Below are 8099 nucleotides of genomic sequence, written 5' to 3' on the forward strand. Positions count from 1 at the left end.
TAGTGGATAATACATCTACTTGGGTTTTGTTAACCAAAGGAAAAAATAAGTTTAAGAATAAAATACAGTGCTTTAATTCCCAAAGCTTTTCTTATTTGGATCTATTTTTTGTTTAAATGGGGTAATTTTTTGTCAACTCCGATGACTTTGACGTTAAATTTTTAAAATTTTTCCACTGTAATATAATTAATCTTCGAAAAATGTAATTGCAAGTCTTGGTTTTTCATAGCTATGCTAAAGAATCGGCCAATCTCTTTCTCATATACGTATTCTTGTTTGAAGCCAATTCAACCTAGTGTAGCAGAAAATGTAACGCATTACGCACATGATTTCAAAAAACAAACATAAATAAAGTATATGTACTTGATTAATATATTAATTATTACTACAACAAATCGGTAAAAAAAAAAAAAAAAAAAAAAAAACTTGCACGCATCGCTTACCATATGGACTATGGAGTATCAATCTAAGTAATACATTACTATCAAACAAAAAAAAAGATAAAAGAAAAAAAAATATACCCATTTCACGTCGATCGGCGATGGTGTTTCCGATTCCACCATGGCTGAATCAGTACAGAGCTTCAGCAAATTCCTTCTTATCTCAATACGAGCCATTAATTCTACTTATTACTCCTCTATTCTCTCTACTAATCGCTCGAATTCTTCAATCCATCTTCCTCGTTATTCACGAGCGAGGACTCAAAGCCACCATTATTAGCTTCGTTATGAGCGCCATCAAGTATTTTCTCACATTCAATGCTTGCATCTCTTCAATTTCTGTTTAATTTTTCTCTCACTAAATTATCCATGTTTGTTTAGTGAAATGATAAGAAAAAGAGTATTATATCTATTAAAAGCTCCGGAATACTTTGTAGCTTTTGATTGAATTGATTTTGACACTTTCTGAGATTTAATATTTGATTCTTAAATATAGGTTGGTGCCTGGTGTTAAAAAGTACATTGACTCTCAGAAGCAGAAGGTGAGTTAATTTTGAGCATCAAATACTCTGGTCTACTTCATTGAATGGGGTGTTGCGTTTTTGTTTCTTTCAGTGATTATCACACTGACACAGTTTGGTGAATTTATGTTTGATTGTATAAAGTTAATGAAAATTACTTCCTTTGTTCTATGTTTATACACTTTGTTTGATTTAAAAGGAGTTTAAGTTGTTAATTTGACTTGTGCATTATATTAACGAAAAAGAATGTAATGGCTGAAAAGTTAAACAGCTGAGAAATCATCAAATTGAAGTTTATAGTTTGGATTGTAAAACATATATTTAAGTTAAAGTTGTGAAAAATATGTAAAACAATAATATTGAAGGAATAGAGTCTGACATTTTGAAACATTCCAAGGTGGAAAATGTGTTGTATAAGTTGGAACGGAAGGACTAGCAACCTCGAGTGAAATAGTTCCAGTATCAAATGTATCACGCTATTGTATTTAAATTTGCTTCACCTGGATGTTTTTAAAATTTTGACCTAGGCTAAATAATTCGTTGCATACATTTGGAGTCGATATGTTCAGCTTAAGAAAAATGAGCAGCCCAATGCACGAAGCATCCAATGTTCATGCAAGATCCAGAGAAGGGCCACATCCCAAGGAGATGTGATGTAGATTTATTCAACTTGTTTTAGAAAATAATTCTAGCAAAGAAAGTACCTGGTTAAGATTTTATTCTCACTTGTGCATCTATGTGGAAGCATTAAGAGGTTTCAATGATTGATCTCCTTTAATTCTGATTATAAATCTGACATTCTCTGGCTTCAAAATCTGTTATCGAACTGAGCAGATAGTGGATAAGTTGCAAGGTTCTAGTAATAGAGATGGATGGAGAACTGAGTTGCCGAAGACAGGTTTAGGAGATAACGTCCTAGTGCAAATGAGAGATGAAAAACAAAAAGATGTGACATGGCAGGGCAAATGTTCGGGTACCGTGTATGTTTCCATAATTATTGCACTATATTATATAATTTTAGCTAGTAGTTTGGAATTATATATGTTTCTGGATTCAATTAAACCATTTCTTTGCTCTTTAACCTGTGTAGAAAGATTAACAGATTTCCTATTTTCTGAGCAGCTATATTGGCGGAAATGAGAATGAGGGACATTTTTCATTGATAAACGAGGCATGTTCCATGTAAGATTGTTCATCCGTTGTGTACATATGTATATTTAGTTGCTTTGCTTTCGTTAACTGATCAAGGGAAGGGTTGTTTCTTTTCATGTATCTTCTTCGTGATAAACCTTCTGCCATAATGAATCTAGTCCAATTATTGAGTGTATGATTAAACCCTAGAGGAAGAGGGAGCAAATTCAGTCTCTTGAAAACCTCCATGTGGAATGTACTACTTAATACAGATTTCAGGGGTTACAATAAAGAGACAACCAACATGTAGACTATGCTAGATTGATTAAGACCTCAAAAAATGTATTTAGTGGGTTAACAATGCTTCAGGGCATATAGAAAATCTCATACTTCACATGCTGACCATGCTGGACGGAAGATGGACTTGAACCTACGAAATGCTTAGCAACTATTAAACAGAGTTTCGGGTGATCTCATAGCTCTTCTTCTTTTTTTCCTTCTAAAGTGAATTGGTAACTTTACCATGTTATACCCCTTGATATATTTAAATCAATTAACCTTTTCTCATTAATCTAAGTGCATTACTCATCCATGGTGTATTAGGTCTGTCTTCTGGCAGAAATTGTTTCTGATTTTTTTTGGACATCTTGGATTAAAATAATAGATCTCAAATCTGTTGAGTTGTTTTAGCCCAAGCTACATATGTTGACATTTATGTTCATCTGTGACTGTCTTGAACAAACAAATCACGATACTCTGCTCATGCTGGTGTATCTGAGTCATGTAATCTATCTTATTATCGCAATGTGACTAGATTTGATAACATCCTTGTTAACCAATTAGCTTTTTCTAATTTTTTTTATTTCTCTTCAGATTCTTATTTGTTGTTGTCATGGGAGGGAATGCACTTGTTGAGTTTTCTTTTACAAGCAATACACCTTCCATTTAAGATTTCTTATCATAAAACTTTCCATCTCTGCTTTCAGTATGAATAGATATTTCTTATTTCAGGTTTGCACATACCAATCCACTACATCTGAGTGTGTTCCCAAGCGTTGTTAGATTTGAAGCAGAAGTGGTTGCGATGACAGCAGCAATTCTTGGTAGTAAAGAAAAGGCTTCTGGAGGACAAATTTGTGGAAATATGACATCAGGGGGGACTGAAAGTATATTATTAGCAGTTAAATCATCACGTGACTATATGAAAGCCAAGAAGGGAATCACTAAACCAGAAATGTATGTGCTCTTTCCCTCTTTATTTTCTTTAACATCCAGCCATAAGGTATCAGTCTCTAAATATAGTGAGTATCATACATGACTGTAGGATAATACCAGTTTCCGCACACTCAGCATACGACAAGGCTGCACAATATTTCAAGATCAAGTTGTGGCGTGTCCCTGTTGATAAAGAATTTCGAGCAGATGTTAAAGCTATTAAGCGATATATTAACAAAAATACTATCATGGTAAAGTTTTGACTTTGGGAAGTTTTAGAATCATTTTCCCTGGTTTTAAACATAAGTAAAATGTATTTGTGTGTTCATATCTTTTCATTATTCTGTTTGTTTGTTCTCCTTCATTTTATAATAGAAATGAGCCTCAGACTCTGAATTTCATCATAATTTGTTTACTTATCCCCTGACTTTATGTCAAGTATTTTATCTGCTCACTAAAACATATGAATATACAGATTGTTGGATCGGCACCTGGATTCCCCCATGGCATAATCGATCCAATTGAGGCAAGTGCGCGGATCTTTTCCCAATTTCTAAATCTTTAACAAATACTGCTAAGTATAAAGGATTTTGGATCCTTTACTCGCTAAATTTCCTAGTTAAATTCTCTTGCAGGAGCTTGGTGATTTGGCTTCTAGCTACCAAATTTGTTTCCATGTTGACCTTTGTCTTGGGGGCTTTGTCTTACCTTTCGCTCGTAAATTGGGGTATGTTTGATGTATCTTTGTTTCCAGGTTATGGTTCTGTAAAGTAGAGTGCTCCAATCTGCACTAACTATTTATCTTATTTTGTTCTTCTATTGATTTATAGTGCTAAAGAAGTTCCTTTGGCCTTGCCCTCCCTTTATACAAGCTCTTTTGTAAACAGTTAAATCATCAGCAACAATTCATTTATATATCTGTCTTATAGATACCACAATTTGTCTATATGATTCTTGTTATTATGTCCAGATACCCTGTACCTCCATTTGATTTCACTGTTCAAGGAGTAACCTCTATCTCAGTGGATGTACACAAGTATGGGCTGGCACCAAAAGGAACCAGTGTAGTTCTGTACCGAAATCGTGAAATACGGAAGGTATAAAGTGCTACTTTCTGCCCCTTCGCTGTAATCACTGTTTAGCATTCAATTGAAGCATCTGTAAGCAGAATATATGGGATTTGCTTGATCATCCAATTTGTGAGAGTTCATTGGAGATTAGACTTGTTCCTTTGGATATATTTTTCTTTATGAGGAAATTTTGTTCTCTTGATGATGAAATTTGTAAATTCATCCGTAATGTACTATGTAGCCTTTATGTGACTGGAGATATTGTCTTGAATTTTTAATGGCTTTCTTTCTGAGATACCCTCTTTACCTTTCCCTGTATTGATGTCGAAGTTGTAGAGAGCAGTATAGTATACCTTGAAACATTTGGTACGGTGGTTCTACTTCATGTGCAAAGAATTGATACATTATGCTACAAGTTCATTTTATATGTTTTTGTTTTACAAGTAATGTGAGATCTTATACATTTTCTTACTCCTGAAACATGTGCGGGGACTGGACTAATTTGCTGCTGGTTTTTACACGTTAACAGCATCAATTTGTTGCTGGTAAGTTACTCATGTCAAAAAAGTATTCATTATTTGTAGCTTTGCTACTGACTCAAAAGAAGAAATCTCTATAAACTGTTGGTGGGGCAATTGATGTGATAATAAAAACTAGATATGCACTGCAATCAACTTCAGTGAAAGGAGTTTCCAGGTGCTCTGAACCTTAAATACATAATCAGTAATTTGTCTTTTTAAAAGAACATAAAGATCTTGTGAAACCAATTCAGTAATAAAAATCAAACGTGTACCCTTGCAATAAAGTAAGTGGCAATGATCTGAGATAATTTGCTATTTCCTTTTGCCCTTCTACTTATAGAAAAGAAATCATACTCTCTTTACCTGCAAAAAAGGGGTAATCATTCTTATGAAGTTTTGATGACATATACCCCTTGTATTCACATGATAGTCACTGAGTGGACTGGTGGGCTTTATGTTTCTCCAACAATTGCTGGAAGCAGAGCTGGAGGTCTGATAGCTGGGGCTTGGGCAGCAATGATATCTTTAGGCTCCGAAGGTTATAGACCTTTCTCATTCTTGTTGGTTATCACTTGGCACTTCCGTTTCTTCTTAGCTGATAGTTTGTACACCTTGCAGGATACTTGGAAAACACCAAGGAGATCATGGAGGCATCAAAAAGAATTCAGAAAGGGTACATATAGTCTCACTTACAGTTCAATTCTTTTCCAGTCTAAGTACTATTGTCCCTCACAATGATTCTACCCTTCAGGATACAGGACATTCCAGAACTGTTTGTGATTGGAAGGCCTGATATGAGTATAATTGCTTTTGGATCTGATGTTGTAGACATATTTGAAGTCAATGATATACTGTCATCCAAAGGTTGGCATTTAAATGCATTGCAGAGACCTAATAGGTATTGTAACTGCACATGATGCACACTTATTCATTCATTCTGGACACTGGAGAAGCTTTTCTTCTTCCAGCTATATGGTAACTGTTTAAACAATTACCAGAAATGCACTTATTTGGATACTTTGGGCAGGAGAGTCTAATGTTGAATAATACTTTTAGAATTCTAAATACTTAAATGAGAGTTCTCTTCTAAGTTGTTTGTATTGCATATCCGTTTCAGTGTTCATATTTGTGTGACGCTTCAACATGTACCAGTAGTCCAGATTTTTCTGAAGGATCTTAGAGATTCCGTGCAGACTGTAAGTGTGCTCTTTCACTTCCATCTTTTTCTCTCCTTTGAATTTCCAATATCATAAAATCTTTACAACTAGCATACCAAGATTTTCCGGTCAAATGCAATGTGGTTATCAGTACCAGGACCAGCTTATTGAAGGCGGCTTACCATGTACTGTTTAGGCCAAATGTATATCTTGTCAGCACTGCTCTTAGTTAGGGTCTTGAAAGTTGTCTCTGTCTTCTCGTGTACTTGCTTAACAGAAAATGATCGTCATTTTCCCTTCATAAATTTTTCTGGTCGAGATCTTTTACTTGGCCGTGTTTTTAATCAATCAGATAACTGTATGAATTTAAGGCTCAGTTATTTTAGATGTATCCATTCCTTCATAACCGCTTAGTTGATTCTAATTAGGTTCTTATCTTGGAGTATATATATATATATACTATGTGATTTTCTGTTGAGAGGTCATTTATAGTGTTTTCTCCCATCAGGTGAAAGAAAATCCAGGTCCAATTAACGGAGGGTTTGCTCCAATCTACGGTGCCGCAGGGAAGATGCCAGATAGAGTTATGGTTCAAGATTTACTGGTGGAATTTATGGACAGTTCATACTAGTCATTTCTCAGCATAATCTATGCATAATTACTACTGAATAGAAAATATTGCAATTGTTAAGTAATAGTGAGTTTTCTGCATTATGGTAAATACGGACAGAATGTTAACAATTGAACACTATTGATTCTTTTGTACTTGCTGAATGCATGCTAAAATATAATTGGTGAAACCCCTCAAACTATTATTACCAAGGTATGGACAATATCTCTGTAGCTGTATCCTTTGTGTTGAGACTTGAGATGCTGCTGGATTTACCGGTATTCTGGCTGCTGCACTCTCAACTTTGCTTAATTTATTACAAAAGAGCTGATTTGCAGGGAAAAATATTAGTTTGTTATCTTATTCAACTCGAATTATGCTAGAGAAACCTTGTGATGCGAGAGAATTCCCTTGTATACTCAACTTGTCATTTAATAGTGGGGAAAAGACATAAATTCACAGTTGAACTTGTTTTGAAAAGGCAGTTATACATTTAAACTATTATGACGATTTATTACACATTTTTACTATTTAAAAATGAATTTATTTACCCTATAAAACTGACATAGCCAAAAAAAATAAAATTAAAGCGCATAAGCGCATTTGGTGAAAAATAAATCAAAACCCTCTTTCCATCACCATCCTACCCTACCCATGCCTCTTCTTCTTTCTCTTCTTCCTCCTCCTTTTCCTCCTCCTCCTCCTCTTCTTTTTCTTCCTCTTCCTCTTCCTTAACCCCACATGTAATGATCTGGTCAATCATTTTTGGGTTTTTCCTTGAAAATTACCACTTTGCCCTCCTGATGTTTACCCCAAGTCATTTTTGATTGAGTTTGAGAAGGTTTTGAACTTTGAGTTAAAAGTTGAGATGTTTGGTGAGTTTTGAGTTTGAAAGACTAAGTTGTTAAGAAAGTGATTCTCGAAATGTCGAGTATAACTGATTCACATATGTGGTTTGTTTGCACGGGGTCTCGAGGGTCCTTTCGATGATTTTGAGTTTGGCTGATTTCTTGTTCTTGTGCATGGCCATTTTGGTCATTCCGATCGCGAGACTCCCTCATCACGATCGCGTAACATCATCTTGGGGTGCATCGTGATCGCGTGGGACTTGTCGCGATTGCGATGGTTAACTTTAATGAGTTGACTATCTTACTCATCGCGATCGTGTGACCTTGAGTTGCGTTCGCAATGAGCATATGTGACCTGGGCAGAATATTTTCTAAAATCGGGGTTTCAACCCCATTTCACCATTTTGAGTTTTGGAAGCTTTGGGGAGGCGTTTTAGACCAGGTTTTTGAGTAAAATCTTTTGGGTAACAATTCTTAACTCTAAATCTTCATTTACTCATTATTATTTATGGATTTATGTGTTCAAATCAAACTTTTAAAATGAGAAATTTGTATGCTTCCTTTGTTGCTTCTGTGTTTGGAGTAA

At 35.0% G+C, this 8099-nt stretch overlaps 1 protein-coding gene across 1 annotated transcript; it reads left to right on the forward strand.

Moving 5' to 3' along the window:
* The first annotated feature begins 445 nt into the window (after positions 1–445).
* Positions 446–6917, forward strand: LOC125829235 (sphingosine-1-phosphate lyase). Its single transcript, XM_049508481.1, has 15 exons — positions 446–741; positions 937–982; positions 1796–1941; positions 2084–2143; positions 3104–3328; positions 3417–3558; positions 3783–3833; positions 3943–4034; positions 4278–4404; positions 4907–4922; positions 5329–5436; positions 5517–5571; positions 5650–5796; positions 6016–6094; positions 6564–6917. The coding sequence occupies exons 1-15, from the start codon at positions 542–544 to the stop codon at positions 6684–6686; spliced, it is 1617 nt and encodes a 538-aa protein (XP_049364438.1). The 5' UTR covers positions 446–541; the 3' UTR covers positions 6687–6917.
* The last annotated feature ends 1182 nt before the right edge of the window (positions 6918–8099 follow it).

This window comes from Solanum verrucosum, unplaced genomic scaffold (assembly GCF_900185275.1).
Source record: "Solanum verrucosum unplaced genomic scaffold, falcon-dt-bn FXZP01000028.1, whole genome shotgun sequence".
NCBI lineage: Eukaryota > Viridiplantae > Streptophyta > Magnoliopsida > Solanales > Solanaceae > Solanum > Solanum verrucosum.

Excerpts from the sequence above, each read along its gene's own strand:
- LOC125829235 (XM_049508481.1), top strand. The coding sequence starts at position 542 with ATGGTGTTTCCGATTCCACCATGGCTGAATCAGTACAGAGCTTCAGCA. Across the intron at positions 4,035-4,277 it reads CCTTTCGCTCGTAAATTGGG|ATACCCTGTACCTCCATTTG; the intron begins GTATGTTTGATG and ends TATTATGTCCAG. Across the intron at positions 5,437-5,516 it reads GATATCTTTAGGCTCCGAAG|GATACTTGGAAAACACCAAG; the intron begins GTTATAGACCTT and ends TACACCTTGCAG.